The sequence below is a fragment of the Eucalyptus grandis genome, chromosome 5 (assembly GCF_016545825.1).
Source record: "Eucalyptus grandis isolate ANBG69807.140 chromosome 5, ASM1654582v1, whole genome shotgun sequence".
Lineage (NCBI taxonomy): Eukaryota > Viridiplantae > Streptophyta > Magnoliopsida > Myrtales > Myrtaceae > Eucalyptus > Eucalyptus grandis.
In genome coordinates, this window is record NC_052616.1 from 1,189,527 (window position 1) to 1,206,510 (window position 16,984).

At 37.6% G+C, this 16,984-nt stretch overlaps 3 protein-coding genes across 3 annotated transcripts in view; all 3 read left to right on the plus strand.

Annotated features, from left to right (window-relative positions):
- Positions 1 to 73: 73 nt before the first annotated feature.
- On the plus strand, positions 74 to 4,797 carry LOC120293115 (acyl-coenzyme A thioesterase 8-like). The gene is given in 12 exon segments (XM_039311904.1): positions 74 to 372; positions 1,098 to 1,185; positions 1,770 to 1,852; positions 1,854 to 1,883; positions 2,439 to 2,501; positions 2,590 to 2,645; positions 3,006 to 3,110; positions 3,237 to 3,293; positions 3,638 to 3,739; positions 4,043 to 4,091; positions 4,157 to 4,225; positions 4,348 to 4,797. Coding segments are annotated over 12 exon segments (873 nt in total). The 5' UTR covers positions 74 to 279; the 3' UTR covers positions 4,426 to 4,797.
- A 1,866-nt stretch (positions 4,798 to 6,663) lies between these two features.
- The window catches only part of LOC104443445 (F-box/kelch-repeat protein SKIP4), a 32,578-nt gene continuing 22,257 nt past the window's right edge, over positions 6,664 to 16,984 (plus strand). The window contains 1 exon segment of the mRNA XM_010056839.3: positions 6,664 to 6,840. The gene's annotated coding sequence lies outside the window, so the exon portion shown is untranslated.
- Positions 7,713 to 9,410, plus strand: LOC120293446 (F-box/kelch-repeat protein SKIP4-like). The gene is made up of 2 exons (XM_039312768.1): positions 7,713 to 8,201; positions 8,916 to 9,410. The coding sequence occupies exons 1-2, from the start codon at positions 7,713 to 7,715 to the stop codon at positions 9,408 to 9,410; spliced, it is 984 nt and encodes a 327-aa protein (XP_039168702.1).

Here is a 16,984-nt window from a genome sequence, read left to right on the forward strand (position 1 = left end):
TACTTGATATGCTTTTTGTTGCGTGATGATGTTAAGAAAAGAAGATTTCTAGTTTCCATGAACTTATTTGCATGTGCATGTTATCCTTGGAAACAAGATTTATATCGCATGCCCATATTTTTGTCTTAGAGGTCTCTAGCTACTGTTATATCGCATGCCCATATTTTCGTCTTAGAGGTCTCTAGCTACTGTTTACAGTTTTGCGACACATGCTAAGATTAAATGTGGGACAGCAGACAGCAGACAGGTGGTCTTTATCTGTGAATAAGTTGTCATTACATGTTTGTTTTGAAGGTTAACATATTTCAAGGGATCACTTTGCCGGAGGCTCCGAGATTTGGGAAAGTTTTCGGCGGGCAGTTCATTGCTCAGGCATAATTAACCATCTAACCCCTCTTTTTGAAGTATCGAACGAGTGGTTGATGCTGATGTTGGTGTTTTCCTATTATGATGAAACAACACATGGCAATCGTTTTTATGTTCTATTCCTATGTGAAAGAAATCATTTCTGGCTTGTGGAGTTATGCTGTCTATAATCATTGATTCATGTGCATTACATCAACATTTACCAATTTTTACTCAATTGCAATATGCAGTATGCTTAATCTGTTAGACCATTGATTTCCTGTCCGTGTAATTCTGGATATTGCAAACTTACAAAAGCATTGAGTTTCTCTGTTGATTGAGTGGCGTTACTGTCATTCTGACTCACAATTTATTCTTATATAGCTTTTATTAAGTACTTAATGTCAAGCCATCTGCAGCAATTTCTTCCCTCCAGAAGGACATTGGAACTTCTGAAATCCTCCATCCATTTTCATTAATCAATTGTTGACAGAAGATGACATATGTCGTCTGATCAGTCTTCTAGTTGGCTTAGCAAGGTTGTTGTAGATTTGCATCCCATGACTAATGGTGTTAGATCTAGAAATATTTCTCTCGACAGAAAGTAATTTACGATCTTGACTAAAATTTAGTTCTGCATCACGTAGAGAAATCTCTTCATCTCACTTCAAAGCTGATTGTGGTAGCATATTTTATGTTTATTTGAAGGCAGGAATGCTAATCCTAATCAGTATTGGTACCTGATAATGCAGGCTGCAGCTGCTGCATCGAAAACTGTTGACTGTCTAAAGGTTATTCACAGTTTGCATGTTTATTTTCTTCTGGTTGGGGACCTTATTAGTAAGTATTCATTGTACATTCTTCAGTACCTAGTAGTGTAGTGTGCTCACTGGCTGTTTCCTGTCCTTTCTCTTTTTCATTGAACATCTGTGTGCACAAAGTTTTTATTCACTTTTTGCATTTCTTTCTAAAAATCTTGCAGGTAGTTAGGGTGTTACAGTTTATCTGGTCCTGTAACTGTCAGCTGCTGACAAAACTCCATGGACCTTATCTTAGTCTTAGATCACCCATTATTGCAATTTTTGTTTTCATTGAGTTGACAAGCTAGAATGAAAAATTGCTTTGGAGTTCCCATTTACGCTCTTACTGCAATTCTATTTCCGCTTGTCCACAGTGCAACAATATTTTTGGAAATTAGAAATCGGCGTTTTCTGCTATTTTCTGGAGATTTGTTCCGAGTCACTTTCACCTCATGCACATTAATGTTTGATTGTGTTGCCACTCTATTTCTACTTGTGTCTACTTGTGTGCAGTGCAACAGCATTCTGGAATATAAGGAAATTAGAGAACAAGCATTGTCTACTTTTTTCTGAAAAATTTGTTCCGAGTTGCTTTTGCATCATGCACATTAATCTTCATTGCAGTGCCAATTATATATGAAGTTCACCGACTACGCGATGGTAAAAATTTTGCAACCCGCAGAGTAGATGCAATCCAAAAAGGAAACGCTCATCTTCACATTGATTGCTTCATTTCAGGTAGTGCTTTTATCTCTTGGATTGGCTAGATAGTGTTTTAGTTTCTGTTTTGTACCATTTCTAGAAATTAAAAATTTTCTAGAAGTGAATTTCTGTATTTTGAGTGCCGTGATATGTTATTGAGTTAAATTATCTAAGAAGTCAACAGTGAAAAACTGCTTAAAATCATTATCTTATAAGGATGTCGTGGGACCCTTGCATTGGTTTCATCATATTTATTGCTCTGGGGATATATCCATTGTGCTCATTGAAGCTGCTTCTGAATTACATGAGTGAACTGAGATAACAAGTATTATACCCTAGGAGATACAAATGTGTAAGATTTAAAGATGTAAAAAACCAAACTAAAGTCCACTTGGAGATTTCAGATGGATTTGATGCCATCCGTTAAAGTTTTGCCAAGAATCCATGGTATGACAGGCGCCCTTTCATGAAAGTTTAGCCATAATTCAAGCATCCACTGATTGATGATAATCCTGTCGATTATCTAAGAACAATAGAAAGATGCTCTCAGCATCATGTGATGCTTTTGACTCTCTATAAACAATTCTACAGACACAAGAAGAAGGATTTGAACATCAGGTCATAACGATGCCATCTGTTCCCGCTCCAGAGACGGTAAGTGAATTAAACACAGATTACTGCACTTCTTTGCATTCTCCATGTGATTGCTTCTTTGACTTTTTAACAGCCATGCTTGTTGCAGCTTCTATCAATGGAACAGCTACGAGAAAGGCGCCTTATTGATCCTCGCCTACCCAGGTAAGGGTATGTACTGTGATAACAATTATAGCCTGATGCACACGATGTATTCTAGTCTTTCTGTTCCCATTCACTTGTTTTTGGCCATTATATTTCCAGCAAATCTGCGCAAGTGCATTTGTGCACATCCCTTACTATACCTTCAAAATAAAATGATGATTTTCATTCTGTATGTTATTGTTGTCAAAAGAAAGTCCAGCAAGCTTCCCTCATATTAGTCACTGGATATGTTGTTGACCGTTTCCTTGTGATATATATTATAAGTTGTCTTGAGGGTTCCACTTGCATATTTATCTTGAAGACAATTACATGCCTTTTTGTTTTTACATTGATATCATATGAATGGTGGCAACATTTCAGGGGTTATCGGAACAAAGTGGCTACGACAAAGTTTATTCCGTGGCCTATAGAGATACGATTTTGTGAGCCTAGCAACGCCACCAATCAGACTGAAACCCCTCCAAGGTCAGGCATAACTTATTAGTCGGATACAGAGTCTTTTTGTACAAGAGGTCGCAATGTTGTGATACGTGTTCCATTTGGCATAGAAATGTGGCCATCTGAATTACTTCTGATCTGATCATGTGACAGTTTGAGGTATTGGTTCAAAGCAAAAGGGAAGCTATCAGATGACCAGGCCTTGCATAGGTGGGTACTTCCTTAAGATGTACAATTGCATGTTGTGGGGGTTCAAATAATGATCATGGGGACAGATTAGTGTGACTTCTATCCTGTTTTGACTCAGAGGGTATCTGATTGTCTGTTGCCCCCATTCAAAATTGCTTTTAGTCTCGGTTTCATTTGCCTCAAGAGATGCTTGTTTTTTAAAAGTCAATTTAGTGTGTCTGTTTATATTATTGTGTAATACACATAATTATGACAATGACCAAATGGATTGTCAAATGTGTTAGTTGTGGATCGGACACTAGAGTCTTTGACCATCAGAAGAACGACTGGTTTATACTAGATGATCTCTTTGCAATCTTTTGCAGATGTGTGGTGGCATTCGCTTCGGATCTAATATTTCTGGGGACTAGCTTGAATCCTCACCGTAGAAAGGGTCTGAAGACATATTCCGTTAGTCTCGACCACGCGTAAGTATCATGTTTCTATTAATCTTCAGTTGGGTCTCATGATGCTGGGTTGTTGCAAGGATTGCACCATTTCCTGAGCGGGGCATTTTTCTCTCCTAATCCTCGTGGCTGTTATATTTACTAATGCGAGCAAACTATTATATATTTATCATTATGAAATTAACTGGGCTAAAGGTTGTCTCTAGACTTATGAAATCTACTTCCAAATTATATGCTGCTGATTTCTCAAGTGAACCTGAGCATACAGTAATTTTAACTAATCTTAGAATACATCAACTGTCCCCTCCCTCTCCATTTTCTCAGGATGTGGTTCCACCGAAATTTAAGAGCTGATGACTGGATTTTATTTGAGGTAAGATAACTTGAAAGGTTTGATTTTAGATATGTGAAGAAGCTAATGGATATACTGATTTACAGATTTTGAGTCCCATTGCCCATAATGCCCGTGGCCTTGTGTCTGGACGAATGTTTAGTAGGAATGGGGAGGTAATCACCAAAATTGTTCTTTTGGCTGCTCTCCTCTTCCTGCTTATCCTTTTTTATTATACTTCTCTGTCATTTTCTTCTATCTGGACTCACAGAGTGTTTCTGATTATTCGTGATGGCAGCTACTCGTGACACTGACGCAGGAGGGCTTAATTAGGAAGGCTAAACCATCGGCTTCAGTTGCTGCATCGAAGCTCTGATGTCTGGGCAAGGCATTGCACAGATACCTGGTTCCTCTTGTTTAATTCTATAGGGTTTCGAATTCGCTTTCTGTTCCGTAGTTGCATTTCTTTGAAGCGTTGACAGGAAAAGCGTTCTAGATGATGCACGAGGACTGCGGGTTGGGCCTTCCTACAAACCGCATTAAGGGTGGCGAACCTTTTCTTGTAACGGAAGTTACTGTTGGAGGCCACCGACCTCCAGGCATCACTTGAGTTTTGCTTAGTTTCAACTCTTGAATATATTAGACCTTGAATGCGACCGATCGAACTCAAAGGCCAAGCCCATATACTTGTGATTTAACACTTGCATTTGGCCAGAAGCGAATCTCATGAGATCTGGCTTTGGGGACTTGTGTTGTCTGTGTCACTGCGGTATGCAGATTTATTTGTGGCCAGGATCGAGAGATGACTAGATCCAGAATTCGCGGCTGAAAAACGAGGAATTTCGTGGCCTAAATTGCTTGCTGTCATCAATCAAATTGGCTCAATATAAAGTTACAGGGCTTATAACTACAAATATATTTAAATTGATGTTCATCGTGGATGGTATGGTTCACGTATGATCGTTACCGAGATAAGTTGTTTTTCCTATTGCTTGGAAATATACATGATGAAAAGCATGTTTCAAACTATTAGCGCTTAATGAGTTCTCAGTCTCTTTAGTAACTTTTGAAATGGAAAATTAACTACTAAATCTGCGGTTAGGGTAGTCCATTTAATCCACCATGGATCGGGTCGGCCATAATGTTTCATATAAAGAGGTTACTTAATCTTTTCATATGACTAAATCCACTCTAATTTTACTGGACAAGCAAACTTGTTCTTGATGATTTCCTTACTTGCACTATTCGTGCAATTTAGTCAATTTCCTCTTATCAGCTTCCTTCAAATCTGGATCAAGATTGATCTAATCACAACTTGCTCATTTTTGCATTTCTACCTCAAAGGCTCAGTTTGCAATGAATTTGTTATTTGACTAGTCTAAGAATAATTAAAATCCCTTTATTTGTTAAAAAGTAATTTTTTTTTCGCTGTCGAAACACCTCACATGGAGCATGTAATAAGTTATAAGAGTATCTACATACAAAAATAAAAAAATAAAACAATGACATCAAAAAGGCTATGCAAATTGAGGCAAATTGATAGTTTTCCTAAACGCCCCATGAATGGTTTTAATATTTTCCAATTTAAATGAATGAAATGTAATGGTTATTTTATTTTTTATAGTTTATGTCATCTTTTACAAATTTTGCATTGGGGATTGCGATTGCCATTTTATCGTGCAAATCTTTAAAAAGATCACTTTGTTTTGTCCCGGTCATTCTACTATGTGTACATAAACACAATCAACAGCAAAAGAGTTTGGCGAAAATATGCATAAAAAGAAAAGTTTCTGAATATTTTATGTTTCAATTATACCATAAATTTGCTTAACAGCATGGAATAAGATTAGGTTTTTTTAAAATATCTTTATACGACAAAGCTAATACATACGACGATAAGAGTTAAAAATAGAAAACAGAAAAGAAAAGGTAATGCTTTCAACATGTATAGTAATATCTAAGTAACTCTTTTTGAAAAAAAAAAAAAAAGGAAAAGAAAGGACGTGTTATTCTTAATTGAGAAATTAGACACTACATAGAAATAGCAGAATTTAAATGATAGAAATTGAATAAATTTAGAGTCCATCACTTTAAATTTCGAATGGCCAATTAAGGTAATTCTTGCCTCTTTAGTTAAAAATAGGTCGATTTAGACATGACGTGAATAGGACTAATTGGTTCCCGATCCAGTCCAATTTCGAGGTGGAATTGGTGGATCGGGAAGACCGGATTTCCATTTTGGGACTCAGAACCTGACCGACCTGGGTCTTGGATCGAGAACCGAACCGATCGGCCAATCCAGTCCGGTCCAGTGGAACCCATAAATTTACTATTTTGCGTCAAAAATAAAATGAAAAATGGGAGAAATTGAAATGAATAAGAGTTTATTTTTTTAAGAAATTTTAAAAAATATATTATATATATAAATTAACTAATCTCGATTCAGTCAATTTGATTCCCACCTTAGAATCGAGAATCGGATCAACAGGCTACCGATTCCAAAAGTGGAAATCAGGAATTGGATCATTTTCTTTGGGAATCGTTCAAAATCGACCGATCCGATCCGATCCGGTTCGGGCAATTTTGGGTTACAGCCCCAGACGTGGGAGGTGGTCGCCCGACCCAAAGACGAAAGTTCGCGTTTTTATTATATTATAATGCGATTGTTTTTCCTGCAAGTTCTTACGTACGCAACACTCTCCGTGCCAATTTTCTCTCGCTGAGTTGCATTTTCCAGCAGATCGGAGGGAGAATGGAGCTCTCGTCTCGTCGGATCATCGGAGAACCCCAGGTTCGTGCGTCGCTTCTCTTCGATTCGACCAATTCCCTCTTCTTAGTTTCTCCGAATCGTGGAATCGTCAGGTGGTCTGGTCTGCTCTTTCTGGCGTCTAGACGGTCCGCGTCCCACGTCATTGCGACCTGATTTCGGTTCTTCTTTCGCGATTAGCTTGCTTGCGATCTGGGTCGAGTTGGGTTCGCGTTAATTCTTGTTTTTTCGGTTCCGGGAAGTCGTTTGTGATTCCTCGGCATTCGTCCGCAAAGGAGGCAATTTGACGTTTCGAGGATGCATGAGATGTAGAAATTTCGAGTGTGGTCGAGCGAATGGGCAAGCTCGCTCGCGACCTACAAGAGATTCATGGGTTTCTTCCTCCCTGTGTTCAAGAGAGTGACGCTGAGCTGAATGTCGATTAAGAGTTGATTGAGTTGATTTGTCATTCACATTTCAGAGAAAAAAAGAGGTTCGGTGTCAGTCTCGATCATTGGGATTCAAAAAGTTCCAACTTTCGGGTGGACTATACCCTGACCTAATTGTATGCTTTATCATGAAGTCGTTTCATTACTTGCGCTAGATGAAATTAGAACGAAATCCATATGGGTATCGTCCTAAGTTGAGATATATCCTTGGATGCTCTTTTTCTGAGTCTTGTTTTCTTTCATTTGCAGGTCCCTTTCTACATTGCTTTGCTCTCAAGTGCATACCACATTTAGGCGAAATGCACGGATGAAACTAATCTTCCTTGCTTAACTGTTCTACGTGGTGGTCTGCCAGTGCCTAGAGCGATAGTCAATTTTCAGTTTTTGTTGGCTTGTTTCGAGAGAAGGTGTGGAAACGATTAAATTTTGTCTTTTTAGCCTAAATTTGACGGTTCCTAGCTGAGGCACATGGAATGTATTCAAAGTACGTCTCAAGTGGCAGCTGGAAATGAACTTGCTCAAATGCCTCTGATACCTGGGCTTCCTGATGACATCGCTCTTTCCTGCTTGGCAAGACTTCCACGGAAGTTCCACACAGTCTTGAAATGCGTGTCTAAGCGGTGGAGAGACTTAGTTTGTAGTGATGAGTGGTATTCTTACAGGAGAAAGCATAAACTTGACGAAGCATGGATCTATGCTTTGTGTAGAGACAAACAGGAACGTAGTTTCTGTTATGTGTTAGACCCCAATTCCTCACAAAGATGTTGGAAGCACATTCAAGGCATTCCCCCGCAAATTTCAAAGCGAAAAGGCATGGGATTTGAAACGCTCGGGAAGAAGATTTACTTTTTGGGAGGTTGTGGTTGGGTTGAAGAGCCTACTGATGAAGTGTACTGCTATGATGTTTCTGCCAACACATGGAATGAAACTACTTCATTGTCAATTGCGAGGTACATGGTGATATTAATGTTCTTAATCTATAAAATTGGCCAAGTACTGCCTTTGCATGTTGAAACACTGCGGTTTTCTTTTTATTTTCCTGGGCATGGCGTTTCTTGCTATCATTTAGTTTAATCTTCTTTGTAGGGCTTAGATCTGAATTTCTACTTGATGAAAGATTGGCCTTTTTTCTCTTCATTCATCTATAAGTGCAAAACTTTGCAGAAAACGACGTTTTGGTAGATTCTAGACATGCGTTAGGACAATTCATCTTCATGAGGACACATATTAGAATGCTAGGGAAAATATAGCAGCAATAGAACTTGATAGACACAATAGAGGAGGAAGTAGTAAGTAAGTAACCTCTGAAACTCTATGCGGTAGGAGAGAACTCATGATCTCTATGATACATTGTCACCCATAAGGGAATGATAATGAACCCTCATGCTCTTGACTGGTGGTGGTGTTTCTTGCCTTCTACCAGTTGGGAAATATAAGAACAATAAAAGCTGGTGACTTGATTGTTTGATGGGAATTTTTTGTAGACTGAACTTCCACAGGTTTCTTTTTTTCTTTTCTCATGCACTGAAGGTTATATAGCTTCTTATCTAATTCAGTTAAGCTCTTCAGGTGCTATTTTGCTTGTGAAGTCTTGGATGAGAAAATTTATGCAATTGGGGGTTTAGGTACAGATCTGAGCGGTCCCAATTCTTGGGACACTTATGATCCCAGCATAAATGGTTGATCTCTCACGTGGACCCTAACCTCGTTCCTGACATAGAAGATTCTGTGGTATTGGATGGGCAAATATATATCCGATGCGGTGGTTCTTCACTTTTGTCTCATGTCTATGCCATTGTGTACGAACCATCGAGGGGCTCGTGGCAACATGTGGACGCTGACATCGCGTCTGGCTGGAAAGGTCCAGCAGTCGTCATAGATGGGACTCTTTATGTGTTGGATCAAAGTTCTGGACTAAGGCTGATGAAGTGGCAGAAGGAAAGCAAGGATTGGGTGGTGGTTAAGAGACTGTCACAGCTATTAACTCAACCTCCTTGCCGACTTGTTGCAATTGGCAAGAGATTATTTGTCATAGGGAAGGGGCTTAGCACGCTGGTGTTCGATGTGGACCAGAGTGAAAACGCAGGAAGAATAATGGTAGGATCTTCCATATCCAAGTTGACTTCTGATTATGATGTAATTAGCTGTAAAGTTGTAGCACTATAAAGTTGCTCAGGCTCATTTAAATTCTTGTTGGATTGTGATTTGACTCCGAAGGCCCCCGTTTTTATGATGTTTGTGGTCAGTAAATATGTTGGGTTGTTCTTTCTGAGAATGGACGCCGAAGAAGTAAATGTATATCACTTTTGTAAATATGAACAAGGTTGTTCCTGCTACATTTGTTGACATTTTAGAGAAATGGATAGCGGTTTTCATGAAAACGCTGCTCTGATCCATCCTGCATTTCCAAGGTTTCACAAGTTGTCGTTGACTAGTAGTAACAACCTCACGAGAGAGAGATTCCGACCCAAAATCTAATACACGAATTGAATACAGGTGATTGGAAATAGCGTGAAAAATTATGGTTTTTTAGGGGGTGAATGATAACTATTTTGTTTCAAAAATAGGTTCGGGAAGAGAAATAGATTTTTTTTTTATTTCTATTTCTATAAGAGTTTTTAAGCAAAAATAACTATTTGATAATGAAAAATTTCTACTTTAAAAATAGAAATTAATTTGATAACGATACAAATTTTTTTATTTTGGACGGCGGTGGACCATGGCGACCAGCGGCAGCTAGCGGTGGACTTGCCACCGGTGGCGATCGGGCGACCGCAGCCGCAGCGGCCGGCATCGGTGGCGGCGGCGGCCAAAGCAAACGGTGGTCGATGGCGGTCGACGGTGACAGATAAAGAATCGGTTGACGAACGATGAGAAGAATTTTTATTTCTCATTTCTATTCAAAAATAGAGAAGTAGAAAATTTCTACTTCTGATTTTTATTTCAAACCTATTTCGAAATAGAAAAATGGAATAGGTTTACCAAACGGATTTCTATTTTTAGAAAAGGTATGGAATAAAAAAATTATTTTTGCAACAGAAACAAAAGTTTGTCATGCACCCCCTTAGTGGTTCCTACTTGTTTTTTGATAGAGTTTGGTTCCCATTGTTTTATTTTTGGGCATGATGAACGTAGGGTATTCATTCACTTTGATACAACTACTGATTGAGAGATGCCGGTACGATATTGACGTGAAGTTTGTCGAAAGAGGCCCTTCCTCTTCGTGCTGCTCTAGGAGGAATTGATCCGTTCAGAAGGAATAGAAGAATTTCGATTCAGATGGATTGTAACGCATTCCGTGGGACGCGGTGACTGAACTTTTTAGATGAAAATGCCTACAAAAGGTACCTGCGTGACATGCACGCATGCTGGCCAGCTACTTATCAAGCACTAAGGAGGATAAAAGATGATATGGTACAAAACTTGAAGAGGTAATGACACAAATAATTTTTGAACTTTAATTCAATGTATAATATAATCTCTAAATTTTTAATTTGTAATGTATAATATGATTCTTGAACTTTTCATTTAAGTCTATGTGTTCAATTTAATCTCTGAACGATATAAAGATATTCAATGCTATCCTTTCATTATAAATATAATATGGCATATTGAACAAATGAAAAAACAATCGTCACATGGGCCAAGGATGAAAAAGGCCGCTGAGGCCGAGAAGGAAGATAAGTAGTGAGGCCGGTTCATTTTTTTGGTTAAAAGCATGTTTTTAATGAGTATTTAACGCGGTCAATTTTCAGACGATCTTGGTTTTTGAGAGTTTCATCTGTATTTTGACATTCTCTCTCTTTTTTTTTTTTTTTTTAATCTTCCGTGAGTTAGAATTATTTTTTCTTTTGACGTCTCTCACCATGCATATATTAGATTGCTGTTGGAATGGAATTTGTGGAAATTTTTTAGTGAGGCTTATCACGTTGATAGTGTCGAATACTACAGTATAATTTAGCTATGTTTCGGGTGTGCATTTCGACTGCATCCATTACGAACCTATCGTAATGTTAATATTACCAAAGCACAATTGATGACTATTGACAAGTGCCTTAGGGGTACTCTTAACATTTTTCAAACGAAAATCTCTAAAAGATATTTGGGTAGATCAACATCAAATGCATATTAGTACTTTGAAGAAAAACAATTCTTTCTATTGATTTGCTGATGGATTTTACTAATTAAATCTGGATTTTGGGAATTGGAGGCCAAGGCCCATTAGTGTTGTCCGTTCTTTTATTAAAAGTCATGACCGGCAATTGCACTGGCGGCCAGTGGAAATATCTATTCAAGTAAGTCAAAGCATTAATGGAAATCAACTATCATAGAAGCGGTTTTGTCGAGGGCCCATCAAAATTGAATTTTGTGGGACTTTGATGTTACATCTAAGAAAAAAAAACTAGCAAGTTGCCCCACTAATTTATTGCGGTTTGTCTTCATCTGTTCTTATCGTTTAAGACTTGATCCTTATTTAAGACTTGGATGTTGGTGTAAAATTGATTTGGCTAAGGACGATCCACAAGAGTAATTTTTTTTTTTACATGGTTTGCTATAGCACTTCGTTCAAGTGTGCAACCATTCATGATAACCTCATCTAAGAGCCATGTGACTTGGATATGGTTCATGATATAAATAAAATGTAAATGTGAATTATGCAAGTAGTACTTTTATTTTGGAATTGGGGTCAACATCTTATTTTCAATGCAGCAAAGAATTGAATAAGGTAGTTAAAGTTCAAGTGTCAACAAAATACATAAAAGCTTTATGTGACTAAGTGAATATATTTTTAGCCCTAACTTGAGAAGCATCTATGGACTCAACCCATTATTTATGTTTGCATTTATTTCCACACTTTCAAAGTTTCTTTATTGGTCTATGCACTAATGACTTGAAGCTTGACTCAAGCGAAAGAGTATGATTACTTCCAACTTAAAAGAGGCGAGAGAATAGTTATTAGATTTTTTAAATAAGAATGGCAAAAAAATAAGTAAAAAGAGGAGAGACAAAAGGGTACTATTTATACCGATTAATGACATGAGTGAGATAGATTGAATTTGAACTCACGAAATATATTTAGAAGTAGGAATTACTAAGGAAATAGGCAATGATCTATAAGATTTCGGAAAAGACCTTTGCTTTCAAAATTTGTTTTTGGAAATTTAAGTATTATTTAATGACACGAGTGAGATAGATTGAATCTAAACTCACAAACTTGGAAATAAGAATATTACAAGTGTCATAATTTATGTACTGTTTTCACTTAAGTATCGTAACTTTCATTCAATCACTTGCCATAACTTTTAAAAAGCGTTTACCCAATTGTCGAAAATCCGACATGGCATGATACTTGGTGAACGTTTTAAAAAAATTATGAAACTCAAGTCATCGATTAAAAATTACATGGTACTCAAGTGATTAGAAAAAAAAAAGCAATGGCACACAAATAAGTGCCATACTAAAATTATGGCACTCAAGTGATATAAAAAAAAGTTATGATACTCACACCGTATGAAAAATATAGCATTTGTAGTGTCCTTAATTTAGTATATTACACTATACAACATCAATGAAAAGTGACCCGGACCGGAGCTGAACGGCCTCTACAAATCCCAAAGCAAGAGAAATTCAAGAGGAGAGAAATGACACGGACGGGAGAGGAGACAGAGATTCGGAGACATCGCATCATGCAAGCGGGAGCTATGAGCATTGCCGGACACCAGGATTGAACCGCCGGAGCTGGAAGCTGTCATCGTGGAGAGAGACGGATAAGATCGAACAGAAGAAGAGAAGGTGTGCGCTCAGCTCAGGTGAACTTCCAGACAGGTTGGAATTCTGCTGGAAACTCGACCCGCATTTTTCCCTTTTTACTAGAAAATATACGTCAGCACGAGCCACGAGCACGATGAGCAGGCGACGCCAAGACGAAGGTCGACGTGCTTTCTTGGGCGAGGGGAGGGGCTGGAATCCGGAGAGAAATGGGCCCGCTACGTAATGGGCCTTCAGGCCGCGATTGGGCCGCCTAATCGAATCCCAGGCCCGGTCTCGTAATGGGAAACTGGCAATTGTCCCTTTACATCTGTCGGCAGGGGTGCCCAAATGAAAAAAAAAAATGGAATTGATCGATTTTATTTATTATGATGTGGCTAAAACTAAGTCAAGGAACGACTTCGAAGATAAAGGGTGTTCCGCGTTTATGAGCATGTGAAACAACAGTCACAGAGACTTTTGCCACTTTGAATTGACAAACAAGGGTCATTCTATAGTTTTTTTTTTTTTTTTCAGAAAGTTAATGTTTTAACATATGATAGTACCGATCACCGCACGATCCATAAAATTATTGAATACAATACGTATTTGATCTTTGTCTTATCTCTATTTAGTTGGTTCAAATGGCTAGAAATTTTCTACTTTCCTTGGAGACTTGGGCTTAAACCTTATTGGGAGCACTCTGAAAATAAAATCCCAATTCCACCAAGTCTATATGATGTAATGCACCCTTAAAATCTCCCAACAAAATGAACTAATTGAAGTGCACGAAAGCGCCTCTAGATACCACTTCACCGCTAAATTACAAAAAAGGAAAGTTACGTAGGAGTGATCGATATGGGTTTTGTTGGTAGAACTCAAAAGTCAAGTTGCAAAGCCGAAACTTACATTAGGAGACGTAGTACAAAAGAATTGCTATACTTTAACCTTCTTCTTTTTTTTAACTTTTCTTTTTAACCAATAGATATACATAAATAAGTAGGATACTGGCAATTTTGTACAAGATTACATTGAGAAGATGTGTTTGACGTGCAAATTGATGCCGCCGCCCCAAATTCTCAACTAGAGGAAGACTTGGAAGATGACTTTCGAGTCAAGGTGCAGTTGATGACTTACGCTGAACGCGAAGTCGATGAAATACAAACATCGACTTCACCTACACGGCAAGGATTTTGATCATAGACATGACAAGTGCCTCAAATTCTCCGTCATAATTCTATGAGTATTGCTCTAATTGCTTATGTTATCGTTGACGGTTGGTGATACACCTCTTATTTTCTTAGCCTTTGATAAGGGGGAGGATTTGATGCAACTAAAGAAGTTGAATCACATAATTTACGCATAGCATAAACAAATACCAAGTATCAAGGCATGACCCGAGAGTTTAACTCAACGGTTGTAGAATAACAATTGAAATACATAATTCCATTTTAGGGTCATCCACCTTGGTATTTGACTCAATTTGTCCGTACATGAGAATTTCTCGCGATTGCAATTCACCTATCTAAGATGGACTTCATTGTCGTGGAAAAAGGGAGTACCACTAGTTCATTCATTTTGCTCAGTAAGAATAAATGACTTGGACTAAGACCAAATTGAAAGACTAACTACTCGTTCAAATCGTCTTGGTCCTCTTTGAATGGGCTTTTACTACTTAATACACACAAGTGTTGTCACGAGCCTGGTTGGGTGGTCACTTTGGCCATACTTTTTTTTTTTTTTTTAGTCCTACTCTACTCCTACGCTAACTCTCATTCTCGACTTTTGCTTTTTGCCTCACCGTATGATGTGGGAGTTGAAACCCACACTTGAAACTAAATCGTCCTTACCCCAACCTTTCCTGAGAATGTGGGGATTCGAACCCCCCACCAATTCTTTTCATTTTGGAATGGTGGCCACTGAGCTTTGCCCCACTTGGAGGAAACAATATTCCTATGTTCCAGATGTAACTTGATTTGTTTTGTTTAATGTAATTTTGTTATTCTCCACCTCCATCCTCATCCCACCTTGCGAAGTGCGGGGCAAGGTTGGCTATTAGAACGATGAGGAAAAGGATTATATTTTTGCTAGTTCATTTAATAAGAACAATGAATAGATATGGTAAACGAGGAGAGATGCGTTTGTAATTTACTAAGTTGGTACCAATAAATGACATTAGCGATAGATTGAAAATGATTCACAAACTTGTAATTAGAAGTAGGAATTACTAAGGAAAAGTCAATGGTTTATAAGAATTTAGAAATGACCTTTGCGTTTTTTAAATATAACAATTATTTAATACTGAACAGTGATTTTTTAAAAAAACCTACGTATACAAAATTTTAACTTCATTTCAAATCACTGAAAAGTTTTTTTTTTTTTTTTATAGAATTTTGTGATTCAAATTATCAATTATGAGAACAAAAAAGTCCATATGACTCAACATGTCACAAAGATATAGAATAATTTGTTATGCGCATGAAATGGAAAGTCCAAACACGACATGCTAAGTTGGTGTTATGAAAGGTTTGATGATTTCTTTGAAAAAAATTGTTATGCTATTGCACGTTGATTTTCAGTATAGAGCAGAATAAAATCTGCTCTTTCCTATTCGTTTTTGAGTTTGATAAATGCATTGCTTATCAAGTAAGGATGATCCTCTGTGACCTATTGATTCATAAAGAGCATGTCACGGGCTTCTCCATGCTTAATAAAGGGCATGTCTTAGAACACAAATTAAGGAAATTGTAAAGTTATAGGCTAGCCCGTCCACGTGAAACTTTGGCTAGGAAGCGTCGGATCCACGTTGTACCAGGGAAAAAAAGAAAGGAAAAAGAAAAAAAAAAGGTGGATTTAAAAACTTACCTGGAATTCCAAGATGAGCGGTGTGAACATCCGTCCACTATCTCTTGGAGGAAAATTTGACCCTTAATTTTTGTGCTTTCTTTGGTTAAGGTCTTTTCAACTTTCAATTTATCTAATCAAATCTAGCCCCTAGAACTGATTCTAATAAATTTGAATTGACGTGTCTGTCGGACCGTTTTAGAGTACGAAGTGGGAAAGACAAACTTGCTTTTGTGGACTAGTGTCAAAAAGCGTTTCCTCAAATGAATATATAGGTTGAGTATAATAATTCAGTCCACACCAAGCTTCTATGAAGTGCCAAAATGCGCGTCCTTATTTTCAACCATCAAAAGACAAATTTTGATAAGTTCAAACATAGTATTTTTTTTTTCTTTTACAGTCAAGTCCATGTTCTTAGAATTTATCTAATCAAGTCTTTAAATTTGCATAATTTTTCTAATCAACCATGCCAATGTTCGAGCACACAAGTCAATGCCAAAATATGAGTCCTTAAAGAATATTAAGTTTGAGTGTAATTATTTAACCCACAGGCGAAACTACATCAAATACCAAAACGCGTTTCCTCCGCCTTGTTCAAAAGACAATTTAAAAAATCAAAAGAAAGTTTTGTCTAGGAAGCTTTTTCTTCTCCCGTCGTACAAGGGTAAAAAGAGATGGATAAAAAAATAAAAAAATAAACAACTTTTGACTAGAAAACTTGCTTGGACTTCCAGAATGAGCAGCGCACCGTTGTTTTGTCCACCATGTGCGAGCGGTAAAGTTTTACTTTTCCTCCCTTATTTTACACTTTTTTTTTTTTTTCAATCTAGTTCTTGAACTTTTAATTCAATTAATCAATTCCTTAAACTTGCATAAATTTTTTAATTGAGTTTGATCTTTGGCACTAGTTCTGATAAGCTCGATCTAATGTAGCAATCAAATCATTTTAGAGTATGACATGGAAAAAAATTAACCTCCCCAAACAAACCACCAAGAAAAATAATGTAAATGTTTTCCTTTATGGAAATGCCACAGTTATATTGTTTGCCTCCAGGTACAAGGCGTTGAGATAAAGAAAAAGCTTCTTATTTTAAGTCATCCTCCGACCTTATCCGAGGGTTTTGTCAACGTGAATTGATTGCAATTGG